General features: G+C 40.6%; 4 protein-coding genes across 8 annotated transcripts; 2 read left to right on the top strand and 2 right to left on the bottom strand.

Annotated features, from left to right (window-relative positions):
* Positions 1-152: 152 nt before the first annotated feature.
* brd8a (bromodomain containing 8a) lies at positions 153-9,382 on the bottom strand. Of its 4 annotated transcripts, none has more exons than XM_069668201.1 (20): positions 8,995-9,382; positions 8,482-8,578; positions 7,973-8,042; positions 7,835-7,884; positions 7,562-7,684; positions 7,400-7,480; positions 7,228-7,292; positions 6,408-6,550; positions 5,604-5,795; positions 4,830-4,911; positions 4,413-4,562; positions 4,082-4,233; positions 3,407-3,878; positions 3,255-3,298; positions 2,853-3,121; positions 2,532-2,624; positions 2,358-2,426; positions 1,967-2,249; positions 1,079-1,123; positions 153-903 (listed from the first exon to the last, which is right to left on the bottom strand). In XM_069668201.1, exons 1-20 carry the CDS (start codon positions 9,011-9,013, stop codon positions 844-846), a joined length of 2,559 nt encoding a protein of 852 aa, XP_069524302.1. In that variant the 5' UTR covers positions 9,014-9,382; the 3' UTR covers positions 153-843. The 4 variants fall into 4 exon arrangements, 3 of the variants coding, with proteins under 3 accessions (XP_069524302.1, XP_069524312.1, XP_069524325.1); XR_011308587.1 differs by having other exon boundaries at positions 861-903; positions 1,915-2,249; XM_069668211.1 differs by lacking the exon at positions 1,079-1,123.
* Positions 9,383-12,546: 3,164 nt separating this feature from the next.
* On the top strand, positions 12,547-13,196 carry gng8 (guanine nucleotide binding protein (G protein), gamma 8). The gene is made up of 2 exons (XM_069668236.1): positions 12,547-12,630; positions 12,923-13,196. Exons 1-2 carry the CDS (start codon positions 12,547-12,549, stop codon positions 13,049-13,051), a joined length of 213 nt encoding a protein of 70 aa, XP_069524337.1. The 3' UTR covers positions 13,052-13,196.
* A 452-nt stretch (positions 13,197-13,648) lies between these two features.
* On the top strand, positions 13,649-17,256 carry tmem45b (transmembrane protein 45B). The gene is made up of 6 exons (XM_069676588.1): positions 13,649-13,733; positions 14,722-14,919; positions 15,004-15,216; positions 15,308-15,492; positions 15,651-15,793; positions 16,803-17,256. The coding sequence occupies exons 2-6, from the start codon at positions 14,730-14,732 to the stop codon at positions 16,912-16,914; spliced, it is 843 nt and encodes a 280-aa protein (XP_069532689.1). The 5' UTR covers positions 13,649-13,733; positions 14,722-14,729; the 3' UTR covers positions 16,915-17,256.
* A 215-nt stretch (positions 17,257-17,471) lies between these two features.
* Positions 17,472-26,360, bottom strand: nfrkb (nuclear factor related to kappaB binding protein). Of its 2 annotated transcripts, none has more exons than XM_069676568.1 (26): positions 26,303-26,360; positions 25,757-25,896; positions 25,442-25,643; positions 25,193-25,320; positions 24,947-25,118; positions 24,707-24,811; positions 24,546-24,619; positions 24,382-24,463; positions 24,093-24,288; positions 23,880-23,991; positions 23,658-23,784; positions 23,487-23,564; positions 23,326-23,402; positions 23,181-23,227; positions 22,875-22,935; positions 22,606-22,780; positions 22,393-22,499; positions 22,163-22,286; positions 21,945-22,024; positions 21,606-21,802; positions 21,229-21,499; positions 20,963-21,142; positions 19,509-20,240; positions 18,385-18,491; positions 17,986-18,121; positions 17,472-17,804 (listed from the first exon to the last, which is right to left on the bottom strand). In XM_069676568.1, exons 2-26 carry the CDS (start codon positions 25,880-25,882, stop codon positions 17,664-17,666), a joined length of 3,837 nt encoding a protein of 1,278 aa, XP_069532669.1. In that variant the 5' UTR covers positions 25,883-25,896; positions 26,303-26,360; the 3' UTR covers positions 17,472-17,663. The 2 variants fall into 2 exon arrangements, with proteins under 2 accessions (XP_069532669.1, XP_069532678.1); XM_069676577.1 differs by having other exon boundaries at positions 21,606-21,799.
* Positions 26,361-27,515: the final 1,155 nt, after the last annotated feature.

Raw genomic sequence — 27,515 nt, 5'->3', positions numbered from 1 at the left:
ATTAAACATCAATGTCAACACAGACTTTTGTATATCAAAAAATAAGAATATTTAACTATTTCAATTCCCCAGTAAGAAGATAAACTGAGACGCTGTGGCATTTTCTTTTGTTTTGCTGTTTGATGTTTGGTGCAAAATTAAGCTTAACATAGTTGGATGAAGGCTCTTTATGAAGTTTATTTGAAGTCCACAAAACATTTAATTAACTTGACGTTTTCTCAAAAATACTGCAAACGACTCAAAATATTCATGAAGGTACTGTTTCACAGGAAGTGTAGAATCAAGAAAGTCCATCCATCACAAACAATATACCCACAGTAAACAATTATCAGATTTTAAATAAGAAAAACTGAAATTATGTTTCACCAGCAATGAAAATGTTCTTAAAATTAGTATGTGCCACCCTGATTGGTCAGATATTCTAGGTTAATCAGACTCTTTGGCCTCTGGGTTCAAATGTCATCACCAGCTTGGTAAACTAGCCAGGTCATCTGCAGACTCACTGTCAGCTCTTTTGTAGGCGTGGAGCAACTTTTTCCTTCATTCCTACAAGTCTCAGTGATCTGCAGCTACGTCTGTGAAAGGTCTGACCTAGTCTTTCTGGAGGCCCCATTGTAATCTGGGATTATACAGTATGTAATCCATGTCTGTATGGCTGTCTTAAAAGAAGGCAGTTTCTCCGCACAAAGTCGACCCATTTAACGTGGAGTGCAAATGAAAGGTTACACTGCCGGGTATGCAGTGAAAATCTGTGCAGCTGATAGAGGATAAGTTCAGTCTTGTGGTATCACACCTTTCACTTCAGCTCGGGGACACTGTCGGACAATATCTCATACTGTAGGTTCATTTCTTCATCTTCAGGTCAGCTTCAATGGCACAGCGGCGCCCTCTGGTGCCTCCATCCTGCAGTCAGACAGGGGAAGAAACAACCTATAAGAATCCATTTAGTCTTCACTCAACTGATCCACTCAACAAACAAGTTTAGCTCTTTATGAATGATAAATATTTTTTATTCTGTTTGCTTCAGAGAAAAAGACGAGAAAGAGAGGTAAAGTTAAAAGGTAGGAAGGGTACTTACAAAAAGAGAGAGAAGGAAGGCAGGAGAGGACATGGAGACAGAGTCCTGTAAGAGGAACACGATGAACATCAGAGGTATGATTTAAAAGTTTAGTGAAAGGCTCAAGAGAAAGCAAAACAATGATGAAACACACAGTATATTCAGCCCACGAAGAGGTTATACGAGCTTTAGGAGAAAGACGACCTTGCCTTGTTGCGTTACAATTGAACTACTAATCCATGAGTTTTTTAAGGAACATGCCAGCCTGTTAAGCCCATTAACTTCATACACCTTATACTACATACATATATTCTAGTCAACCATTTTTCAAAGCATAACATCAAGTGTTACAATCATCTCCTACATTCAGTCAACTACTGATTTCAGATTACATCATTAAAACTCTTAATCAAAAATAATGCATCGTAACTGTGATTCATGCAGCCAATTATCTGCCAGTTGATTTTCATACTCATGTGGAATTAATGGTAAACAATAGCTTTCTTGAAGGTAGAATATGAGTGTATAAACTTGTTGTTTGCTTTGGTAAATAGTTGTCAGTAATGTTCTATACTTTATTGCACTATTACATTATTGCCTACCATTTTCCAAAGCATAACATACCACCATCGACCATAAGGTTTTATGCTTGTGTGGGATATAGATGCATTTAAAGACAATCCGAAAATTGTATTTACTGAATAAACTAATGTTTGTACAGGACAATGTGACTTTGGTGGCTCCTTTCATCAAAAAAAGTTGATCCCTCTAGAAGCTAGGGTCATGCTTTGGAAAATGGCAGGCACATCTATTTTATTATTACTATCTTCTACATTTAAGTCAGCCTGATGTCTCACCCTTGTCTCTTCTTCTGTACTCTCTGCTTTTGTCAAAATTCTAGTGAAGCACCTTGTCAGTGGAGTCCTGTTTGCGTGTGCTCTCACGGCCCCTCAGGCTCTTGGCGCTGATGCCAGCCTCTGATGTCTCCATGATGAGCTGGGTGGCTAGAAACTGCTGGATCTGCTCCAGGACGTCGCGCTGCATCTCCAGAGCCATGTGGTACACGTCGTGATCCAGGCTGTTGTACATGACTGCGTTCTGAAACATCAGCATGATGTCCCTCTGGAACTCGGCTGTGGTCCGAATCAAACCGGTCTCTATGTTCTTCTTTATGGTGGCTAGATCCATGGGCCTGTGGGTGATAGTGATGGAAAGTTCTTGAACTTAGGAGTTTGAAAAGTTGATATTTTGTGATGTTTGTATGTAAAAGATGACCACAGCAAAAACGTCCTGTCATTACCTGTGCACAATACTGTGGTACCCAGGTGCAATTTCATCTGTTACGGGCTGCAGGAAGACATTTGCATACCTACAACACATTCACATAAATGACATGTTTCAGTAATGATATAAAGAATAAGAAAATGGTAATACATCAGCAGCTGAGCATTAGCGACAAGAGTAACTGTCTGACCTGTGATTGGCCGCTGCACGCCACACCAGCATAATGGCTTTCTTCCAGATCTTTTGAGCCTGTAGAGCTTCCAGATCCTCACTGCACATGGAACTGCACAATAATAGTTTGCAAAGAGGAAGGAAATACAAACGGAAGGGTCAAAAGAAAAGCTTCATTAAGCAGAACCTGATCTGCTGCATGACTCAGTAAAAAGGTTGTTGTTGACAGAAAAGTAAAACAATCTGCTTACACAACATCCTCAGCACTATCTTGGATGCAATCTTTTCACAACTGACACTGTCTTTCCTAGCTGTGTGTGCCTGACTGTGTATCACTCACAACTGCGACGAGGCGGGGCTGCTGGGGATGGAGTCTGCTGTTGTGTGGAGCTGCAGAGACGAGGAGGCCGTGTGAAGGCTGTAACCATCCTCGCTCTCGCTGGCCGCAGGCTCTAGCTCCATCTCCCCGTCTGGCTCTGACAAGAATCCCTCCGCCCCGTCTCCCTCTTCTTCTCCACACACTACTGCCCCGTTAGCCTCATTGTGCACTTTAGTCCCTGAGCCACTTTCTCCTCTCCCAAAGCTTAGTCCATCCTCCGCCTTCAGTGCCTGCAAAGGCAGAGAAAGAAGCAGAGAGTCAAACAGAGCTTACAGTGCAGGAATACTGTGGAGCTACGCACTATGCACTTTAGTACAGGAATTACAAGCATCGTGTTGGCTCAGTCCTCGTTGGGTGCTATACCTTTGGGTGCCTTTCTGTCAGTGGGCTATCTTCTAATACTGAGTCTGCCAAGATAGTAAAGATGAATGATGAGAAGGAAATGGTTATGCAAAACGCATAGTTACATGCAAACTGCATGTTATGAAGCAAGTGAATTTTGTAATTATGCATACCTCCAGAAGGTTTATTAGGTCTTTGCTGTGCCCACTTCTCACTCTCACATTTCACAGTAACATCCGCTAAAATCTGGCTTTTCTGGTGCATCATCTCTCTTGCCTCCCTCTTTGCATCTGGCTGTGGAGGTGCTCCAGTGTGGCAGTGCTTCGAACTCTTTGAGTTGCATGAGGATGAGGCGGTGGGAGCAGGGCCCCTCAGTCCCACGGGCAACGTTGCGAAACAGTTGTCTTGACTGTTGCACAGAGAAGAGGAAGTTCCACCTTGAACTCGGAACACTTCTGTCTTTACCTCCAGGCTACTGTTTGGACAGGAGGACTGCAGAACCCCTGTGGGCACTGTGGGCTGAGGCTCATGTGGGTGGAAAGGCCCAGCCTCCCAGGAACCAGACAAAGCATGGCTGTTCTCCTCACACAGTGACAGAGCAGCCTCTACTGCAGCTGCATCCAGAGCCTCTGCAGTCTCATCTGCCTGTAGAAGAAGAGATAAGACTCTGTGTCTAGCAAATAATAACTTTATAGGTTTAATTATATTTGGCAATGTCCCAAAAACTTTGCAATGATCTTGGTGAGTACACTGTTGTCATAATTCCCTGGATTAAAGACCTAAATAAAAACACACTTGAATTATCTCAATTGCTGTCCAAGTATATTGTACTTTAAGCCTGTTTGTACCTTGTCCTCAATGATGGCGATTATGTCCCCCACCGTCTTCAGATCCAGCTCATCCCCCATGTAGGACACAGTCACATCCTCCTCTAGGGGCTCTGACACCTTAACCTCTGCAGAGACAGGCTGGCATCCAGGGGGCACCATCACATCCACTTCTGCACACAGACAACAGCTGTTTTTAGCTATTGTACTTCAAGATAAAATGTTTAACTTGTTAACTTGTAGAATTAGTTTGTTAAAGTTCTTTTTCACAGCACACTTAGCTCAAGCTATAAGGATGTGAAGAGCCTGTGGATTGAACGCTGCCTAAAGGGTTTGGTCAAAGTGGACAGACCTGTGCTTGCTGCAGAAATAGAGCCAACTGCAGCAGGAGTGGCGGCAGAGAGAGGAGCACTGGAGGCTGGGTCTGCACTGACCATGAAACCTAACGGGGCAGAAAACTGGGTGGGACCTGCCTCCAGGAGACGAGACAACATCGGGGCACCTGCCATGTAAGCATTTGTAAGCTTTCAGCTACACAATGTATTAGTCAACAACTAAGAAAATAGAAGCAGGTTAATACAGAGCGCAGACACACATGAATAAATACTTAATATTGTCTTGATTGACATTAATTCTTAAGCAACTGCTTATTCAGAGAGACTGTTTACATTTCTACGTGAAATATCTGTTGTTAAATGTCAAGAAAAAACGTAAGAAATTAAATACTTACATTGAGTGAATACATTTTATTAGTCATGAACATCTGTACCTGTTGCCTGAGAGATAGGTTGACTAGGCGGAGCCAGCTGCAGGTCATGTGTTCCTGTCATAGACACGTCTCCCTCCCCAATCTGGGATATAAAAGCATAAATGCGTCACAAATTATACATGTATTTAGTGTATTTTCTGTGTAGAGCGAGGATGGATTTATGCTCCAGCTGGTATCATAACAAATGTAAATCAGAAATTGTGCTACTGATTCACAAATAATTATGAATTTCATTTGTGCACTACATAATTTTATGATACTAGAAGTATTTCTACAATTTGACTGGAATCCTTTCTGAGCCCCCGACAGGAAAGACTGCATGCCAGAGCAGAATTGTAACCAGAGGAATGTGTAGAGGCAAAAATCGAGTTAAGGATGACTTCATGTAGGATTTTCACAAGAGCACAGTAGTCTTCATAAGATGGTAATGAAAAAAAATTAAACAAGCCGGAAAATTCCATGACATGACGAAAGGCCTGGTGGTACAAAATGTACACGACAGCAATATGGCAGCAAAGGCCAGACACATGCAGTTTTATAAAAAGCTGCAATGCAGTGTTATGAAATTTATCAAACACATATATACTATAACTATAGCCTTTAATTCATACCTACTAATGTATAGGACATTTAATGTTGTGGTGACTCACAAATAACACATTTTTATCTCTTCAAATCTACTCAATTAAAGAAAGAAATGATGACATGAACATGAAGACTTAAACATATCAGTTACATAGCTTGGCAGTGATACAGGAAGTCCCCTCAACCTACCAGTCTAGCATTTGTAGCCAAGATGCTGCCTTTCTTCAGTAACTCTGACAGGAGCGGAGATGGGGGTGGTGTGGCTTTCTGGCCCAGGAGCTTCTTTTGGGTGGGGTCATCCAGAAGTGACCCGTGGCTGAGGTCATCACTACCAGGTCCAGAGGACTCCGAAATTGTCATTAGTCTGGTTGATCCTGACGCCTGGAGACAGAGAGGGAAACGTGAAGTCTTATTGGTGAGATAAGATAAAATAAGCTTTATTGATCCCCAAAGGGGAAATCAACTCGTTACAGCAGCTCACAAAACAGGGAGATTAAATAAAGCACTCAAGTAATAAAGAAGACACAAAGTAGGTGGCAATAAAAAGATCAAAAGCTATGACAATATAAATGGTAACAAAATAATTAACAAACTGTTCACACTATGTACAGATTTTTCCTTGTCGAAAGAAGCAGGGGTTATTTCTCTGCACAGAAAATAGTGCAGTCATTTTTTTAAATCAAAACACACATGGAATACCAATGAAGGAATTATTTCAATTACCTACTAATGATCTTTTTTTTTTTATACTCTCTGAACTGTCCCTGGCTCCTCTTTTAAGTGGATGCTCAGGAGAAAGTCATATTCTTATTCAGGTTTTATGCTGTGCTGATGAATAACATGTAATCCGTCTGCACATATCTAGAGAAACACAGATTTTTAGCACAAAACCTACTAAGATATCAGAAATCTTTTTCTAAATGTCCCATTAGCAAGTATGAATGTTGAAAAGTTAGGTATACCTTAAATACATTTGAACCTTCAGTGACTTACATTCTTTGTTGAAGTAAGATCCAGTGTCAAGCACTCAAGTGGGTCACCTGGTGAGAAGTCCTGGCTTGGGGAGCTACAGCCTGGGGGTGAATGCATGTTGATGCCGGGCATTCGCTTAGGCGTGTTCTTTGCCACCTGTCTGGCTGAAAGAGGGAGGGGCAGCATAAAGAGGATTTTCTTATGAGTCACACAAAAGCTGACGTTAAACTTTGTTTTCTAATAAGAAAAAGGAGACATGATTACTCTATAGTTTTGGTCCAAAGCATGGGGTGAATATCTACTATATGACAGATTGGTTCGAAATTCAGTTAAGGATGTTCTTTGTCCCAAGAGACTACTAAACAATACACACTACACTAAAGCATGTTAGCATGCTAACTATAGACATGTTGATATGCTCATGTTGAGGCTGACAAATTGTTGAACCTGACCAAATACACCTTAGGCTTAAAGCTCAGACTGAGCCAAAACTAACAATGTTGAGCTGACGTGTCCTCAAATGGCCCTTTTTACAAAGAATGTTATTCTTTTGATTAAAGTGGTCCCAATTTATAAGAGGATAAGCTCATCAAGTTTTATCCTCTGGTATATGCTTCAGTTATACAGTAAAGGCAGCTTAACTCTTAGCTGTTGTCAATCAATCTGCCACCTCTATAACCTGTTAAACTTTCAACTGAAATTGAATAATGGAGCATTTTACTGCAAACAAACTAAGCTATGGTAAATGGAACAGCTATGGGTTTGTTTTAGCTGAACAATTTTACTAAAACTTACTTTACTTTTTCCCAGAATACCCCTTAACCAAAAGTGAAGGAGATACCCTGATATGCAGCATCTGTGTTTTTTCTTTTCAATTCTGCTTCTTCCTCCTCCAGTTTCTTCTTCCTAACAGGCACACATAAGATTTATTATTTTATTAATGTCCAAGCGTTACACAGAAAAAGAGATGTGCTGAATCATTACATAAACAGGTCAAATAGAATGTTTCTTACTGCAGGATTTCTTCCCATAACTCTTCTAGTTTGGAATCTAGATGTCCTGCTTGAATCAGTTCAGCCTCTCTCTTCAGCTTCCTATTAAAAAACCATGTCAACCAATATCATCAATATCATTTAAGGGGTGTGTTCAAGCTGTTAAAAGCTATGCTTGTGTACCTGTGCTTCTCCTGTGTTTCTTTGATCAATCTTTTTAGTTCATCAATCCTGTCAGCTGTCAGCCTGCGAACTATCACATCCTCCACCGTCTCCACCACTTCACCTTTCTCACCACGCTTCCGCCTGAGGGTAACAAATGCATTCTATAGCTTAGACATTGTTTTCTGGAATAAATTCTCAATGCATGTGTCAAACAGTAGAAAGATATGTCATCTATTTGAGCTTACAAGTCTAAAAAGGCATGCTCGAAATAAAAGTCACTTGTGTGCTCACTTTGGGGCTTCTGTTGTTTCCAGGAGCTCAGAGTACTTGGAGGCACAGTGCTGGGAAGAGCAAATGAAGAACAGCTTTGATACACCGCAAACAACATGAATTTGGTCTTTGTGTTCTGCAGAAGAGTAAGTGTTGTACCTTTTGAGAAAACCAGTCAGGTGGTCGCCCGGATTCTGCAAAAGGTTTGATGGCTCGACTGACAGATACCCTGTTAAAGACGATTTAAGATGAACCAAGACAGCCTTCTATTTCTGCTATTTCCTGTTTTATTTTTGGATTCAAATCATTTAATCTCTCCAGTGTAAATTCTTTTGAATTTATTTTGTCTGTTTAATTGTTACTATTTGTCTTTTAATCATAAATCAATGCAAAATGTATGCAAAATGAAGTCAGTCTGTATTTGGCAACATAAGGATAGTATGCCAGTCCATCACAAGTCTAACATGAACAGACTATCGTCCCTCCCTACCTAAATGACACCTTATTTGCATGTCTTTGGACTGTGAGAGAAAACCACACCATCCATGCTTTCTACAACTCACAGTGGCAACAACAGATTTTGAATTACTAATGACTGAGAATGACGATATCCTTGACCTTAGACAGATGAAAATTTTGCACACAAATGGTAAATAGTGGTACAGTACCAGTTCTGGTCCCCACTCTTCATGACAGATGTGGCCAAACACAGCTTCTCCCTCACTGACCATGGCTCTGTTGGTCCAATGACAAGCAGCTTGTGTTCTACAGAAGTGGAGGAAAATGTCCAAAACATGAAACATATTTAAACAGTTTAAAAACGCCTTTACATCCTGCATGTATAGCTGAGTGCCTGCTGCATTTCTCAGGCCTGGCATTGTTCATCTCTTGAGCTTCATTTTAATGCCACCCATAGCTGCCCACAATGCCAGCAGCTCACTATAAGCACACACAGAAAATGACTTGAATAAGCACACAAAGAAATCACGTTTATACTGCTGGTGTTAAATATGAACCGCCACTTAACGGAGCTGTCACATCCTAATGACAGCTATTAATCCTTGCAGGCTCCACAGCAGGGAGCGGAGGCTGCCGTGCAGGAAGTTAGTCCTGATAACATCCACAGTACGTCACACTCAGCGCTAACAGATAGCATGCCACGATATTTGCTATGTACTCACTTCCAACCCCGTTTGCCATGTTCCTGTCATCCCGACATCCCGTACATCGTGGTAGATAGAAACCCAGCAGTTAATAACACTGGCGAGGTCCGGAAACGGTAGACATGGAGTGATGGACGTTAACATCAATGACCGTTAGCTGCGTTGTGGACGTTGAGGATTTTTCTTTGTAAGCTAGCACGCGGAATAACCGTTAACCGTTAAAGTCTGTCTCATTGGTAACTTAAAGATTAACTAGCTAGCTCAAAATGCTATATAATGCTTCCTCTGTAAAGACTCATTTAAAAACTGCTTGAATTCATCGTAACCTCAACTGAGTCAACGCCAAAAAAAGTCATAGCCAGACGAGAAAATGTTTCTTGCTCTAGTCACTAACGTTATTTCTCATTTAAGCTAGCAGTGATGTGCTCGTACACGCCCACCACAGTGGCTCAAAGACAGTACAACCCTGGATGCTGATTCTTAAAACTTGGTGACTTAACTCGCTTCTTCTTTACATTATTACAAAGATACACATATTCGTTTGGATTCAGAACAACAAAAACTAAAACAATGATAATACATGTATGAACATTTGGTCAAAAAAAACTTTTTTTAACTGTAGAAGCTAAAATACAGTAAGTATGGAGGATATATGATGCCATTTTGTGATCATGCAAAAATGGAGTGGAAAAAATATAATCAGTAACTATATATTTGTTGGCAGGACAACTAAGTTATAACCGATTTTTAACATTATTACAATATAAAAACCTCAGTATTAGTTAATTAATTTGTTTTAGACATTGCAACTTACCTACGGAAGACTTAAAATGCCAAACAAGTCAAGAAGGAAATAAAATGAAACACAAGAAACGTATATAGGCTACATGTGTCTTTCCAATGTAGGCATTAAATGTTTCATAATGAAATTAAAAACAAATACTTTTTAGAAGGACATTTATTTCCCTTCTAATACTGTAATTAATTGAAATTTAATATAATTTAAAGCACAGAAAACAAAATGACTCTAACAGGCTAATCCCAGTTATCACCTGAAATAAAATGAAATACAAGAAACGTCTTTCCAATGTAGGCATTAAATCTTTTATAATGAAATAATAAAAAAAAAAACTTTTTAGAAGGAAATATTTTTCTCTTTTTGTAATACTGTAATTAATTGAAATATGAAATAATTTAGAGCACAGAAAACAAAATGACTCTAATAGGCTAATCCCAGTTATCACCTGTAAAACATCACCCGTGTGGTTTTAAGACTTTGTATAATGATGAGTGAGCTTTTGCATACAGTATTTTGCCAACGTGGCTGTTACACACCGGGCAGCTGGAGCAACAGACTAGAAAAACTGGTTTGTGACCAGTATAAAGGACCAAAAATAAACAACCAGGACAATCAGGTGAACCAGGGATTCCGTGTTCCCCTGCAGTGAACTTGTTGAAATGAATAGCTTGTAATGTCAGGATGAGTTTAGTTGCCAACCTTTACAATTTTACGATAATGGGACACATTACTTTTTAGATACAGAAAACATGTTTTAAGGCTATTTTGACTGTACCAGCACACAATGAAAAATGTTGTGGTTGAGTCAATGGCCTATACAAGAGAGAATTTTCCAAGTAAGGGCAACAATATTAAGTTCGTACAATGTAGGACCTCAAAATCTAAACATTTCCTTTGTGAATTGTGCAACACAACACTGGGCAGATTATATTTTTGGGCCCTGGGTGACAGAGGTCGGTAAAGTGAGAGCAGCAGCTCTTTTTACTCATATGGTCCCACATCTCTCACACAGATAGAGACCAATTACTACAGGGAAACAAATGTTAATGAGGCATTTGACATTTAACTCCATAACACTGCCACTTTGCCCCCTGCTGCTGTGTGGAATAACTGTCAGCTCTGCAGGAAAGACTGACAGCCTCGTAGAGGATCATGAGACAAATAATTCTGTTGTCAGAGGAAATTTAAGCCTTGACAAAAACTCAATTACTTGACAAATTATAGTGTTCTTGTGTGTTTGTTATCGAAAAGAACCAGACTCTGAAACTATTTGGTGCTTGATAAGATCCCTTTGAAATCATTACTGTGCGTCTAAAAAAAGAGCACTATGAGTGTCAGAGATTTTCCATCTTGTGTCAGGCTACATGTTGCTGCTGTGCAACATGTGTGTACATACATTTGTAGAGACTGAGTCCATCAATCTTTCACAGTTTTTTGACAGCACTGAATCTCTGTAAGTTGTCTAACTGCTGAAGGCACAATATATTTTTTTACATTGTAAAAGCACATGAAAAGGAAATTTGAGTTGATGACTTTTAAGGACTTTTATTCTGAAATCTTTAATTTAATTGCGCAAATAAATAAACTTGCTATACATTCTCATTAGTCTAAGAATGAATAACAAACTGGAAAATTAATTAAAGTCATGGAAAACAACCTTGCCTATTCGCTTGAGAAATCCCTAATTATAGTGTCATGTCTGTTCATGTTGCCTTCAGGTGTAAGGAGAAAACTGTTTTTTCTTTATATTAAACACACTATTAACAATTTAAATCTCATTCATAGAAACCTATATTCAAAAAACAAGCTCCTGTATTATGATCTCAGGTAAGTGAGTAATAGAGGGACTCCAGAGATGAAGGTCGCACCACATGCTGCCTTTAACTGCTTCACTGAGCCCATCCTGGGGGCAGAACCACAGCTTATTATTGAAGGAGGGAACCTATTGAAGCCTTCCTCCTCATCTTTGCCATTAATGTCACATCATCTGTTACAGTAAGCTGCTGCTGCAGACCCTGTTGAAGACAAGTGGACTTACAATCTAGGAGCCCAACGTTTGCTGTTGGTGTTGTGGTGAGTCATGTTGTGGATTATTATGAGTTAGGATCAATCTTAAAACGTTATCCAATTTTTAAAATCTAATTGTAATGTTACAGCTTACATCTGACCATATATCTCGACACGTCTCTGCATGTGTGCTGAAATCAGAAGCATCTTTAACTATGAATTTATGAATTTAAAGTACGAATGATGTCTGCATGTGGAAATTATTTGTATTAAAAGAATTGATTAATTTCACACTGACTGAAATATTTGTAAATATTCGTCACTCAGTGCTTTATCAGAGGTTCATCCAGATTGATCTTCTGCCTCAGTCTATGCAGCTGAAACATAATAGCAGCTGGTTTTACAGCATTAGTAGCAACCCTCCACATCTGCAGTGTATGGCGAATGTAACGTGGAAAAGCAACAGGTAAATGTTAATGTTAGGTGTACTTACATTCTCAGCGAGCGGATGCCCTCCCCTGGGGACGCCGCTCTGCCTCCCCTCCCCTGCCCTCCTCCTCTGAGACCCTCCCTGTGCCACTTGCAGCTGAGACCCAGGGAGCAGAATTAACGAGCAAATTGAAACAGACTCTAACCATGGCACAGGCACAAGCAATAAATTGTTATGTACTTACGGCTATGTGAAGTTCTTTATCACTGATAACACAAACTTAACTTTTGATGGTTTCCTGCAGGTTGGCTGGCTTTAGTAGGAAAGGTGAAGGATGTCAAACAACATGGCCAAGATTGCAGATGCAAGAAAGACGGTAGAACAGCTGAAACTGGAGGTCAACATCGAGAGGATGATGGTGAGTTGGCACATAATGGAAAGGTTTAATTTCATGTCTCGTGTTTTATTATGGAGTATTTGTGAATACGAGATTTTATTTAGTGTACATTTAAAATAATCTATCATCTATAATAACAGAAAATAGTTCACATTATTGTGTAACACTTCCGGGTTGGCTTCTTATCTTTATCTGATATCAGTTTACACTTTTGGTTCTTTGGAAAAACACAATCAGATAAAGTGTTTTTTATTCTCTTGCTCTCTGCTCTTTGAAAGAAACATACTCACACTCTTGCATCCTTTTTTCACAGGTATCCAAAGCAGCAGCTGATCTCATGGCCTACTGTGAAACTCACGCCAAAGAGGACCCACTGGTGACACCTGTACCTTCCTCTGAGAACCCGTTTAGAGAGAAGAAACTCTTCTGTGAAATACTTTAACTGCCAAATTTACATGACAAAGTGCATTAACACTTCTACCAGTTTCAATGTGTGAATTAAATATCTGCTTAAATGACAAAAACAATTTGAAAACCTTTTGTACAACATTCAGTTTTGTAACAAAAGCAGCTCTTTGGTGACTTACTTTTCCTGTGGATTATCATCTTTTGAACTTGACAATGACGGCAATAAAGATGTGTTGAAAATGAGTTCAGAGTTCATTGAAACATGCCAACAGGGATGCTGCTCCTTGTGCACACAGTTTGTGTCTGAGCTTATACATTAACTCAGCCAAGTTTTCACTAAACCATGTCATTTTAAGGATCTACGGTGAATGGATTGGCTCACCCAGTTTGCTTTGCTTCACAAATATTTGCCCTACATCTAATTATTCCAGCATGAAAAAAAGTCTACATTTATATGTGTTTTTTAATGAATACAAGAAAGAACAGCCTGATCTTAAGTCGGGTATTGTTTTTCTGCCTGAATGTGGCAGCCTTTTCCCTGAAGGATTTCCCTTAGTCACACAAGTAAATGATGGGCGGAGCTTTGTAATGATGTCAAACAAGTCAGAGGTGGAGAGAGCAGGTGTGCACGGTTTACACAGTCAAGCTCACTCTCTCTCTGACAGCTAGACAGACTGATTTCCTTGAGCCTTTGGAATTTAGCTGCATATAAAAAGGTATGTACGTATTTTATTCTCATCTCACATTACTGTTAAAGGAACAGCTCACTGTCACGGTTAGTATCTGCTTCTCCGTTAGTGAGCAGAAATATGTAGAAATTAGTAGTCAAAGTTACAATCAATCTAATTAATAAAATAGGTTCTGCTTAAAAGCTTTAAGTGCCTCCTGGTTAAATTGTGAATGTGTGATACTGTGCAAGAGTGAGAGGAGGACATGTGTGGAGTCCGTCAGTGAAGTCACATCAAGCCAAACAGGGCTAGTCAAGAAAAACTTGTCTGACTGAGCATGTTGATGGTAAAACACGAGTCGCCCACAGGAATTAACAATAACAAAGCTGCTTCTCTATGATAATTGAAAGCCCCAATTGGCCTCGCTACAAGAATGTTTTTGTTTAATTCACATTAAAAGGTTGATGCAGTTTCACTTTTGGGAGTGCGATTAATGTAGCTCGAACTGAACTAGAATTTAGAGTTAGAAATTCCTTTAGAACTCAGTTGACCAACATGTTCCTTCACCATCAAACCAGTTTGATTTGAATTTTATCTTTGCAAGACAAATGAGCAGCTCTGGTCTGGATCAGTAGGCCTTCTCTACTCTACAAACCTGCAGCCCTGAAAAGATCAAATACAGAATGTAGTGCCATGTAGTCAACATGTCATTTATTTGTTCATTAAACTCACTAATATGAGACAAAACCTCTAAAATAAAGTTAAGCTAACACTCATTTCTAAAGTGATGTTTTCATTATGTCTGATTGTGGGAGCCCCCCTGTCAGCGGCTCCTTTAGTTCCTCTCCCTTTAACGGTCACTTTATGGCGTGTAATCCTTTCATTTACAAACACAACAAGCTTGTACTTTAACCTCTGTATTGAGTCCTCTCATTGTAAAAAGGAAGCATGAAGCCAGAGTAATAAAGATTGTGTTTCCCTCTAAAGTACTGAATGTTCCTAAAGGTAATTAAAGGTATATTTCTTCTGTTTTCAGGCCTCAGCATGGCCAACTTCGGAGGACATGCCATCCCTGGCTCCTTTTTCCTGTTCCTTGGCTTTTGGCTCACAGTTAAATTCATCCTCAAACACTACTGGAGGACAAATCAGCCTAAAGGACGACAGATTATGCCGCCTTTCTTCAGAAGGATGGACTACGTCGAGGGAGGGTTTCAGATCTTTGCATCATTTGTTGGTTAGTTTTCAACACAATGCATCTGCACATTTAAATTCACTTGTTGTAAGTTCGACTCATTTGTCTGATGTTTTCCTGTCCTAGGTATCATGGTTGAACAGTTTGTGGTGGACGGGCCACATGCTCACCTCTACAACACCGAGAACCACTCATGGGTCAAGCTGATGAACTGGCAGCACGGCACCATGTACCTGTTCTTTGGGATCTCTGGGATCGCTCTGGTGGCCAGCACTGCATCCAAAGTGGTGCCAGCTGGTGTTGATCGTCTTGCTCTGTCTGTGGCTCTGTTTGTTGAAGGTAAGGCATAAAATGTTGGTTAAAGTCATGCACTGAAGTCCCAAATATATGCCCCTCACCGTTTTGTGTTTGACTTTCTTGCATCCTCCAGGGTTTCTGTTCTATTACCACGTGCACAGTCGGCCCCCTCTGGACGCTCACATCCACACCCTGCTGCTGGTGGCTGTGTTCGGTGGATCGGCCAGCACCATGTTGGAGGTGTTCATAAGGGACAACATTATTTTGGAGCTGCTCGGGGCATGCATGTTTATGCTGCAGGGCTCGTGGTTCTACCAGGTAATGAGCAAAAATATCGATACATCGTCTATCACCCTGACCTCAGACCTGTGTGCTTTTTCAAACGTAAATGTAAAGATACTCACAGAATGAGACATTAAGACAATATGTTGCATCATATGCATCTGGCTCATCCATAACACTTTTTGTCCTTTCAGATTGGATTTGTACTTTACCCTTTGAGTGGACCAACGTGGGACCTGGAACAGCACGGCAACATCATGTTCGTCACGATGTGCTTCTGCTGGCACTTAGCTGTGGCTCTGCTTTTAGTCACCTGCACCTCCTCTGTGGTTTGGTTGTAAGTATCCCATCCATCACCTGTACAAACGTCAGGGAAACTTGAAACTTCCAAGGAAGTTTCAAAGACAACCACAACTTGAATGCTGGAATACATTGAGCGTGTCTGTCTTGTGGCAGTGCACGGACAATTAATCAGAAAAAGAAAAAGGAGGGACGGGCTGTTGTTGCCTTTATAATAAGGAGCTTAAGTGCTTTAATTCACAAACAGGGAGAGCTCAGGAACTGCTGCGCATGCTTTACTCAAAAGAAAAATGGGATTGTGCTTACTTAATATGTGCTATATAATCCTCCTTCTTGGTGCCTTGATATATAAATTAACCTACAGTATCTACTGCCCAAAACATTTAGTAAGTAAATTGATCAAGGGTGGCTGTTTTAGCTCAGCGATTAAATCGGCCACCCACGTACAGAGGCCAATGCGGCAGCCCCGGGTTCGACTCCCACCCTTAGCTCCCTGCCTCTCTTCCCCTGTTTCCCACACTATCCAACGTCCTATCAATAAAAAAATAAATGCCAAATTATCTGTAAAAAAAAAAAAAAAGAATCAAAAATTTCATCAGAACAGTGTTAATACCTTTTAGTCATAAACATCTGGAGCATTAACAAGCAGGGGTTTGTGATTCTAATCTCCGAAACACTATTTTCAATTTACAGTCCTTTTATAGTCAATCATACTTTTTTACCAAGACTCACTTTATACCAATAATCAGGATGAATATGTTTTTAAATGTTAACTAGACTCCTACATGTATTAGTCTTTTTAGAAACCTTTTTTTAAGTGGTGCATTACAAGTCAGGAGAGATGTGTATCACATGACTTTCTATGCTGGATTTGCTGTGCAGCACCAGCAGTGGTCATTAACTGAGGACTCAGTTTGGGGCTCCTAAAGGACATTTTGGAAACTTGGCTTTCCCTGCAAAAACAAACATGGAGAGTTCTTGTGTTGATGTGTGATCTTTATGTTGTTTATGTTTCCTAAACTCTATTTTTCTTTCTGTTTCAACAGCACAGTGAAGCGATTTTCACAAAGAGGGCGGGACATAGAGATTGGAATGCGAAATACTTCCTCCACAACGAGCTCCCAGAAGGCTTTACTCGACGAGTCGGATGAAGAGTGAATGCATGTTTATAGTTGTTTGAAATTTAACTTAAATTAGATTTTATTTTCTACGTTGGTTCTCTGTGTCTAAGAGCAAGTCTGTTGTTTTGCACAATATGCTTTTGTTTTTTTTGTAAATAGTAATAAACAAAAACACAAATCTCTGTAAAATATGTCTGTATATCAGTTATTTTGGTCTGTGAGAGTATTTCATGAGCACAACAAAGTACACAAATTCTAACCTGAAACCCAACGCTCGATTACATGGTCTGCTAGCAAATTAAATAACATGCCCAGTAGGAGAACAAATAATGTATTACAGCAAAAATCAACAAGTCACAACATCCAAATAAAACAAGTCTTCTCATGGAACATTTGCTCGTGTTGTATTATACCAAACAGAGTGTTAAAGGAGTGACAGAGAGCATCCTTCTGCCAGCCATTATATTGAACTGTAATATAATTTGAATATCTAAAGACTGCAGCCTACCTGGATATGTTTGTAGTTGTCAATAGTGAAATGTTGAACATTTCTTTGGACAATAAAACCAAGCAGAATAAAATTAGGAGATTTAATTTTGATGAGACAGGACAGAGAACATGTTAACTTGAACATAAATAAGGCATGTGACATGCTTTAATAACAATAACTTGACTTTCGAGAGTAGAAAGAAGTTAAATAATCCTGGAGGAGCTTGAGAACTAAAAGGACTCCAACAACCAAGTGCAGCCGCGTATATTGTACACGGGACCTACGATTGGACAGCATCACTGTTGGGGTGCAGGAGGGGGATCGGGGGCACATTTGGGCGATGGTGCTGTTGTCACTACAACTGTGGAAACTGATTTTGGGGAGCCTGTTGCCATGTGCTGCTGCAGCTGCTGCGCTGGAACTGTCTGAATGCGGACCTAAAAGGACAACGGCAAAAAGTCTTAAGATTACGGTTTCTTTAAGTCGATGATAAAGCAGTCATGCTGTATCAGCAAAAGTATTCACCTTAATTAATTTAATCTCAACTTATGTAAAAATACAAATTCAAAGTCAACTTAGAAGTCATCCGAAATCATAACAAGTGAAACATGATCTGACCTGTGTGGCCTGCCCTTGCTGCTGAAGCTGCTGGAACTGCTGCGCGGTGACAAAGCTGAGCGGTTTGTTCCCTGCGATCAGCTTGGTGCCAGCAGGCATGGTGGTCAGGATGATGTTCCTGCCCAGACTGCTGATACTGAGAGGAAAGGGAAGAAAGCAAATCAGTCTAGCAGCCCTCTTTTACAGCTGTTAGGGAAAATAAATCAATAAGAAAAAATAATTAAGAGGCTCTCAAATGTATAAAACTGCCACTGCAGGGTATGACTGATATCTGACAGGGAGGCCAAGTAGAGGTTGTGCCTCAAAGCTTTTACATGCAGAAATCTCTGTTTCTTCAAATGTCATATTTTAGGTTTATCATGTCTGAAAAAGGTCCTCAGCAGAAAAGGAGAGACTTACTTTGTGTTCAGACTTCCTTTCACAATAGGTGTGGTCACAACACTCTTGCTCTTCAGTGGTTGGTTGAGGACAGAGAGGGGCACAGTTATCCGTGCAGGTAACTTTCCCTTTAGTGTTCGGGAAAAAAACAAAAAACAAAACAGGATCATTAATGAGCCATGTGACTTTTAGAAGACGCGGTGTGCAGAAAATAAGAAGTGCAGAAGAGCCGTCATTTAAGTCCTGCAGGAGACTAAAACGTAACTTTGACAGTCTTAATACTTTTTTCTTGATTTGGCGGAAGAAGATTAAATTACAATATTTGGAGAAAGAGATGAAAAAGCTAAAAATAAGAGGCACAGCAGGATATAGTTTCAAACTAAACGTAAAAGCTTGCATACCTAAACTCGGTTATAGACAATTTGTAGTTCACACGTGACTAGCATCTAACCAACCATTTAAGTGGCTAAATGGCAAATTTAATTTTCCCTTTTTATGTAGGAAAAAACACAGATCTATGCTCCGCTCCGTCTATCTGGTATGTTACCTTAGATCACATCCACATATGACAAATTTAAATATAATAATATATATATATATAATATATAAGGTGGTCCCTTTTCTGCGAGGGCTGTTTCTTTTTACTTTCTACTGCTTGATATCTCAGAGCCTCAGTAAGTAAAAGTAAACTAAAAGATCATTGGTTGAAAGTGCAGAACAGAAAAACACTTAATATCATGTCATAAGTGATATCAAAAAGAAAAGTGTTCTGAGACCCATTATTGTAATAAGAATATATTTTGTTTGTACACTGGAAATGAAATCATCTGTAATCTAAGGGGCGTGTGCAGTGTTACAAAACTGCTGGCAGACAGAGTTTAACAGCCCAACAGTGCCCCCTAGAGGTCATGCCACTTCTAACATGTGTGAAAATGGTTTGACCCAAACGACTAAAGCTGACATTCTGAGCGACACTCCTTTTCTAATGGAGCGCCATAAACATATTACGTTTAAAATATTATTAAATTTGTTGTGCTTTAGCGCTCACCATATTAAACGACATACCTCAATGCAATGGAAATAGTGGCACAGAAAAACACTCTCATTTCCTTAAAATAATAACAAAGCCTGAATAACTGTCTTACTGTTTGTGTGGTCACTACTGTAGCAGGAACCTGCCGCACGGTGGCTGTCGCTGTTCCCAGTGTCAGAGGTGAGCCCGACACCCCAGGAGCCACTGTGATCCCCTTAGCACCAGCAACAACACTGGCAGCCATGGTCACTACACTAGCGACCGTAGACGCTGTCAGTGGTTTACCGCCAGTTGTGGTTGTCATGGTAATAGTCTGACCCTGTTTCTGTGGAATAACACCGAGCCCGGGCATTATCCGAATGGTGGCGCCGCTCTTGTCAGGGGAGCTCACGGTGGAGAAGGTCCTGGTTTTTTGATCGGCCACAGAGACCGCCAGTGTGGGCATCAGACGTATGGCTGTGTCTCCTGCTGCCTTCAACAAGGTGGAGGTAACAGGGCCTGCTTTAGAAGTCTGTACTTCCCCTGCGCAGGATGTAACACTGGATGCGGAGGAAACAGAGGGGTGGGTTGGTGTCACATGGAGGGTGGCAGATATGCTCTTGCTGCCTGAGGCAGCGCTGCCCAGGAAGTCAGGGGTGAGTTTGACAGTTGCAACTGGGGATTTGGCAAGAGTTGCCATCATGTCTGGAGTGATCCGCAACACCGTCTGGCCTTTAGCGTCTGTGGTGATGGAGGACGGAGGAAGACGCAGGACATCTTTACCCTGGATGCGCAGGTTTGTGGCTGTTATTGGAATTCCTGCTCCTCCTGTAGTCTTCATTCCCAACTGACCAGTGATGGAAACCTTTACAAAGAGAAATGTGTGATACCAACAGATGAATCTTGTGATCATTAACTTGGCAAATAACATAAGGAGAGATAAGGATATGGATTGTATCTGTAAAGCCCCTTTCCCACTGGTCAAAAGGCCTGCTAACACCCAGCTTATTTGCTTAATGGGAAAGGTTACAACTGGCATCCAGACCCAGGTGAAATGCCTCTGCAGTAGACCCAGGTAATTATCACCTGGGCTCCGATCGGCATTGATGGGAACACAAAACCTGTGTCGACATGCTAATCTCCGCCCCCTTTCCGGCCGATGCTATGCTCCTCGTCATCTCAGCTACAAATTCTGCCCGTCTCCATCCAAGCAGTGGTCGAACATCGTTCCAAATTTGTCGGCGCCAAGTTTCATAAACAGATTGAATGAGTAATAGACACAATAAAGACCTAACCACCGTAACATCTTCACTGTTTACTAACCTTGCGTCACGTGTGATGATTTACAATGAATGCATTTTACAAAAAAATGTACAAAAAAAGCTGTGCAGATTAAAATAGATGCGCTTGTCGCAACTGTAAATAGGTCTGGGTCCGGAGACGATGGCAGTTGGGTCCTGATCCGGACCAGGTCTAAAAACCTGCGTCAGTGTGCTAGGGCAACTTTTGTCGCCTGGTAAAGACAATCAAGACTGTTAAGAAAAGGCTCTACTAGTAGTGGACCTAAGCAGACACAAACTGGTTCACCTGTTTGATATTGGGGCTGGCGACTCCTTGCAGCACAGCGGGGGAAGCAGGGTTGTTGGCCGGGCTACCAGGTGATCCTGTTTGAGGTTTGGCCATAGCTACAGCAGACACAGAGAGGGTGGTCGGTGCCTGAACCGGACTACTGGCAGACTGAGTCCTCAGAGGCAAAGAAACTACAGCCTGTTGATAAACACAATAATAAAAGACAGAATTAATAATGCATTTGCTAAATGCTTCACAACAAACACAGTTCTTGCTGTTATTACCTGTGAAATGCCCTTTGCTGCCACCGACACCGGCATCCTGATCTGATGAGGGGTCTGATGCACCAGTGTGGCCTGCTGACTTCCCGCTGATGAAACCAGACCTGGCTGAGCAGAAACAACTCGTACCTGAGGGAGGGATCCTGCGGCCAGGTGACTCACTAACCGAGCCGTGTGCTGGGACGTGACTGGCTGTGACGCTGGAGGAGCAGCCTGACTGCTGGGTAAGATGGCTCCCAGCTGGGGCAACGAGGGAGGCGACACGAGAAGAACGCTGCAAAAGAAAGAAACAACAGGCTGTTACAAATAACACATGTGAAAAGTGGCTTTATGTATTGTTTATTATTAATAAAAACTAAATAAGTTTGCGTCACACTGACCCTGGGCTGGCTTTGAAAGTGTCTGGGACTGCAGTCTTTGTTGGCGTAGTGGCTGTGCAGGGTAAGGGCGACTTAGGGGTACCAGGTGTGTTTGGAGTGGCTGTTGTAGGGGTCGGTGACATAGGATTGGTACTGATATCCTGTCCTGTCTCCAGACATCCAGGGGTTTTACTGCCTCCCTCTTTACTCCCAGCCTTCTAAATCATGAACAGGGCATGAGATTCATAATCGACAGATATAATGTTGTTGTCGGACACAGACATACAATTTAAAACTGCAAGTGGGAAAGAAAAATGTCCATAATGACGGAAGTTTGTGCAGTAAAATGAATGAACTCACAGGCTTGGATGCAGGTTTAGGTTTCTGCTGCAGAGCTTTTCTTGCTTTTGCAGCAGCAGCTTGAGCCTGGTGGATCCTCTCTGGATGGGACAAAGTGAAAGCATATGAAGATTAATGAAGTGAATTTTGGTTTCGAAAAATAGTAATAAAACTCAAAGGGATTAGATATCTTAAGACTTCTGACCCCAAAGCCTAAAGTCAATTTCATGGTTTCTTACCAAACTCCTCTTGACTGCGACGGCGGTGCAGGTAAATCCAGAGTTTGCGGCCAATGTCATACTTCACACAAGGGTCTTTCTCATAGTGAAGTCTATCCAGAGCCCCACTGACAACAGTGTTCACCTACATGACAAAGACAGCTACTTACTCACAGGAAACAACAGCTTAAAAAAGGGGAAAGTGGCTCTTAAACAGTAAGCTCAATGAATAAATGAAAAACATATCACACCTGTGCACTCGTGACATCTGGAGCAAGAAACTGTGAGTCTTTCAACAGTTCACAGATCTCTGCCCTCGTTCCTTCTCCGTTGGGTAACCTGGCCGCTGCATCCCGCACTGCATACAGATAAGTCAGAATCCTGTCAGTTTCCTTAGCACACACTCAAAGCACTGACTCCCAACAACCTGATAGTAAAAACAAGATTAAAAGAGAAGGTCTAACCCAGAGAGAGAATGGTGACATATGGTGGCCGGTCTGAGCGGAGCAGCGTGTGCTCCCTGGCTTTGTTGAGAGACATCTCCTTATCAAACACTCCTTTAACAGGACCGACCACAGACTCAAAGCCGTGCATCCTGAAGGTGAAGGCTTTATGCGGCTGGTTGTATCGCTGCTGCTCCTAATGAACAAACAAACACAATGTCAGCTTAGAGAGTTTATCTGCAGACAAAAGACACAATAAGTTGGAAATGAGAATATTTTGCATCACAAACCTGGACTTGAAACACTTGTCTCTCATCTCCAGTGCTGGGCCGCACCACATAATCAGTTGAACTGCTTGGTTAAAGATATTAGAGGTAAATGTCAGGCTCCATATAATTCTGATCTTTACTTATAATGAAGCTAATGCTTTTATTAGTTAATCAATTTAAAATGGCAAAAATATATGTAGAAAAAAGGAATGATTAGTCCAACTAGCATCCCAAAAAACAACAATATTTAAACTTTGAATCAATAAAGTAAATAAAAGTTACATTTTTAACTATTATTGCAATACTTTATGAATCACTGAAACTTACACTCTTGGTGTGGGAGAAGTAATTTCTAACATGTCTTCATTTTCTGTCTGTGGAAGACAAAAAAAAAACATTTAAATTTAGACACAAACAAACAAGGCATTATAAAATGTGCCGACACTTATTTGTTACATTATAATTGTTCTACCTTGACAACTAAATCTTTGGAGTCCAGCCACAGCTGACAGAGTGCACTGAGATCCTTCTCTGTATCCTGAGTGGGGCCTAAAATAAGAGATTGAGTTTAACCATAAGGAATATGATGAAGCACAGCATCAAAGAGGAAATTCACTAGTTGATCCCTCTTACCAATCCACCTCCACTGCTGAGATTCATCAGAAAACTCCACAAATGGAGAAAAACCGCTGGGGAGGGCCATCATACCATCTGATTAACAAACAGAATGTGAAAAATATGTGAGTAACCTGAGGGGGAAAATACCATCCAACAATAACAGTGTGAGCGGCCATGTGTTCTTACCTTTAGTCTCTCCAGCAAGAAACTGCAGCGCCTGAAGAACCAAGTCCGACCAACAGGGGACAGATGAGAACCACACGTTGAGGGAGCTGGCTGGAGACGACTGCCACATCTGAACTTTATCCTCCAACTAAGAGATCAGAATGAAGGCATCATAATGTGAAGTCAGAAATTAGATCAAATTCATAGTATTCAAGTATATGAGACTCTGTAATGAGTGCATACCATTGAAGTGCTGATGAGGATGTCTGCTCTTAAGATGCTCTCCAACAAGCTGAAGAAACTGACAGCTATTTCCTCAACCGTTGCCGGACTGCTCTGAGACTCCTCCACAATCCTGCAGTAAAGATGGTTATTTACATTTGTGTTATTTATCAGGAGAGTCAATGAAGATCTGCCATATACACACATGCTAAATATTCTTGAAACCAGACTCACTCCTCCTTGATGTTGGTCAGAGGAGTAGACGGTGTATCTGGCAGGGAGTTGATGATGTTCGCAAGTGGAGCTGATGGAGTTTCTGATGATGCAAGAGTTTCACAGGGATCCTCAGATTCCACTTTTATTGTCCTCATTTTCTTCTTCCTTCTCTCATCTTTTATCTTTTTCTTAGGCAGACACAGATCAAAGAGTGCTGGGGGGGGACAGGAAAGAAACAGATCACTTGGGTGTCACTTAAATAAACACAGTCTTAAAGTTTTATCATTATTTTCAAGTTTTTACTCACACACAGTTCCCTTACGCCCAACATTTGCTCTTGAAAGTATATCACCAAGGTGGACATCAGAGGTAATCAAATCTGGATGGTCCTGAGTAAATAATTAAAATCATTAGTGGTATATCAAACAAATTCCAACTAAAGCATGTTTTTTTTCTTGAGACACAACTTACTGGCTGTCGCTTCCTCTTCTCCCGGTGGTTGTGCAACATAGCTTTCAAGTCCCGCTCCCCTAGTTCTATTTTTTCTGTACAGAAATACAATATTTCAACATTATATCCACCCTGCTCAAATATTTGGGAAACAATATCTGGATTTTACAGAAATCACCAACCAGTAGTCTTCATGTCTTGGGTGGAGAGGCTGGGAAGAACTCTGAGCGAGACGGTGGGTGTTGGAGAGGAAGGTGACTGTGGTGCCGGACTCCACAATGATATGTCTGCAAGCATATGCAATAGTAATAATAACAATGAATTGCTTATAATAATGCCTACAGCAGCATCTTTTTATTAGAGAAGTGCTTTGAAAATGAAAGAAAAAAAACATTATTGGCAGTAAAAAAAACTAGACTGACCGTCATCATCAGATGAAGCATTGCTGTCTCCACACTCAGCTTTGACCTCCCTTATTATGCGACTCAATCTTCTTCTCACCCTTGGCTCTCGCATTTCAGCATGATTCTTGGTGGGTAACTTTCTTTTTGGTGGAAAGTCCAGACCATTGTGAACAGCGAACTCCAGCAGCTCCTATGAGAAGTATACACATTAAGACTAACTCCATGAGGTAATGTGGCTAGCACTTAAAACTTTTCCAAAGGTACCTTTCTTGAGACGAGGATCTGCTTCAAAATCTTGTGGTAATACTGCTGAAGGGTGTGCAACTGACGCTTTCTCTGGGACTTGGCACACAATTGTCTGTACTTGACCACCTCAGGATTGAAGTAGCCATCTGGGTCGAGATAATGATAGACAGGATCAAAAAGTGCTCCAGAAACTTACTCAGCTTTATATAGTGGTATGTTAAAATAGTTGTGTGTTAATGGGTATGTAAGTGCATAATGAGGGAGCACCTCTAAATAGTTTTTGTGCAAGGTGAAGGGGATTTCCAAAGTTAAAATCTCTGTTGTTGAACAGGTCACTGATGGCACTGTCCTGCTGCACGACATTGTTGTCAGGAAACTGTGGCAAAAACTGACGGAGATGCTGCCTCTGGGAATCTGACAGCACTTCACTCCAGGTGCTTTCACTCATCACAGAGAAGAAAATGTCAGGCTGTTTAAAACAAAAGAAAACGTGAAAACATGCATTGTATCAAGAACCTGCAAACAATAATAACAATAAATAAAACAAACAGCAGCAATCATTAGGAGCGTCAGACAACTCACGTCCTCAAGAAGGTCCTCAGGAAGATTCACTCTACAGTTTCCCAGCATGCATTCCTCTGTGATTTGGCCATCGTTTTCTTCTTTTGGATCAAGGGGGTCTGTAAGCATGTGGGTGAGGGCATCCATTCTTCTCCTCTATGCTTTTCCACACAAAAAAAACCCATTAGCTGCATAACTTATGTCTACAAAATGACCCAAAGCCTCGCTTTAATCTACGGGCTGACGCAAACTCATGCACTGGCTTCAGGTCATTCAACTAGGAATTTTTGTTGGGTTATTAGATTTAGAAGATTCTGGTCGGGCAGTGCTGCAAACGATTTGCGTTAGCAAGTAATCACCAATGTCAAAACATTAGCCACCTCGTACTGTACCGTAGCGCAGCTTAGCATGCTAAGCTAGCTTTTAAGTTAGCAAACAGCTTGTTATAATGTTTCGATTTCTTGTTTTTAACTTTCAACGGAATCATACCAGTTCTGCACGGAATACTGGCGACTATGCATACGAGTAAGTTCATACTAGTTGTTAAAAACTGCTTACAGCTCTTACCTGTCACTGCTTTGTGTTTTGGAGATGAGGAGGGAAGTGTTTACACGACGCACAGTTTTCTTCTTCTACAGAAATTGGATGACAACCATCGGACATCGCGTGTTATGCTGCCCCCCACAGGACGTTTTATACATGGTCATTCACGGTAATAACTATAAAACTATTTATGAAATCAAATAACTCTGTCACGCGTCACGTTGCACTTCACCCTTGTTGTGTTTATATCATTAATCATAGCTTTTGGCCAAGAAGTGCATTATTCTTATTAAAAACATTTCAGTCACACCATACTTAGCTAATTTAACGGTTGACTGGCCGATGTCAAAAGTGTTAAGCTAGCTGCTAATAGAATAAATTTTACATTTTTCGTGTATTTTTTCTTCTTCTCGTTTTTTCCCTTTCATCCTTTTCGCGTTTCATACCCAAAACAGATAGAGTGGGGTATGGCGAAGCACTCAGACAGGCCGGGTGACCCTACAGCAATTGAGCTGTATGCTAATAAATCCAGCGATGTAAGATAACCTTATGCAGAGCCATGATGCAGAGCTAGGTAGCATTAGCTAATAGCAATAGTTTGTAATGTTACATTACATTGAGTGTCTATGATACATAACGCATGCATTTAGTACAAAGAAAACATGTCATATATTATTAATTAGTAAATGTAAATAAATGTATGAATAGTACATCTCAATAACAATTAATAAATATAACTCTAACTTTACTTTAACATAGATTACACATAGCTTATTTTTATTGCTTTCATTTATGTATTTTCTTCACTTATAAATCTTAGCAACGTACCCCATTTGTACTTTTATCAGGCAGATAGGCAGTCTTATTTGTTTTAGTATAGAAACAAAATTGTTGACTTAAAAGATTAAATTGTGTATAAAATAATTTTCAATTTCAAAGAAAATGTTAAAAGAGCTACACAATTATAAATTTCATACAAAGAAAAGTTTTAAACTACAGAAACACAATGAAAAAACTGCCTCTTTTCACATTAAACTTTTTAATTGTTGTGGCATTGTGAGAGGTTTCTTTTTAAATGTAATATCTTACTTTTGTGCAATCATTTATATTGTAACAACATAGTGAAATACAATGGTCTAGATACAATAACTCAGGAACATTGAAAGCACTGCATCAGCTTTGTCAGCTTGCTCCACCTCTTTCAGATGTTGTAATGAGCAGGAATGAACAGTCAATC

Source organism: Semicossyphus pulcher, unplaced genomic scaffold (assembly GCF_022749685.1).
Source record: "Semicossyphus pulcher isolate SPU_LCO1_2020_fin unplaced genomic scaffold, fSemPul1.0.p SCAF_10, whole genome shotgun sequence".
Classification (NCBI taxonomy): domain Eukaryota; kingdom Metazoa; phylum Chordata; class Actinopteri; order Labriformes; family Labridae; genus Semicossyphus; species Semicossyphus pulcher.
The sequence above is the reverse complement of the archived record's forward strand: the minus strand, read 5'-3'. Positions and strand labels throughout refer to the sequence as shown.

Coding starts and splice junctions, on each gene's coding strand:
- brd8a (XM_069668201.1), bottom strand. Junction 5,796..6,407: donor ATCTTACTTCAACAAAGAAT/GTAAGTCACTGA, acceptor CTCTGTCTCCAG/GCGTCAGGATCAACCAGACT. Junction 4,912..5,603: donor TGGCTACAAATGCTAGACTG/GTAGGTTGAGGG, acceptor TTTATATCCCAG/ATTGGGGAGGGAGACGTGTC.
- gng8 (XM_069668236.1), top strand. CDS start 12,547: ATGTCAAACAACATGGCCAAGATTGCAGATGCAAGAAAGACGGTAGAA. Junction 12,631..12,922: donor TCAACATCGAGAGGATGATG/GTGAGTTGGCAC, acceptor CTTTTTTCACAG/GTATCCAAAGCAGCAGCTGA.
- tmem45b (XM_069676588.1), top strand. CDS start 14,730: ATGGCCAACTTCGGAGGACATGCCATCCCTGGCTCCTTTTTCCTGTTC. Junction 15,493..15,650: donor AGGGCTCGTGGTTCTACCAG/GTAATGAGCAAA, acceptor TTGTCCTTTCAG/ATTGGATTTGTACTTTACCC. Junction 15,794..16,802: donor ACCTCCTCTGTGGTTTGGTT/GTAAGTATCCCA, acceptor CTGTTTCAACAG/CACAGTGAAGCGATTTTCAC.
- nfrkb (XM_069676568.1), bottom strand. CDS start 25,882: ATGGATGCCCTCACCCACATGCTTACAGACCCCCTTGATCCAAAAGAA. Junction 24,812..24,946: donor TGCTTCATCTGATGATGACG/GTCAGTCTAGTT, acceptor ATATGCTTGCAG/ACATATCATTGTGGAGTCCG. Junction 22,287..22,392: donor CAGATGTCACGAGTGCACAG/GTGTGATATGTT, acceptor TTTGTCATGTAG/GTGAACACTGTTGTCAGTGG.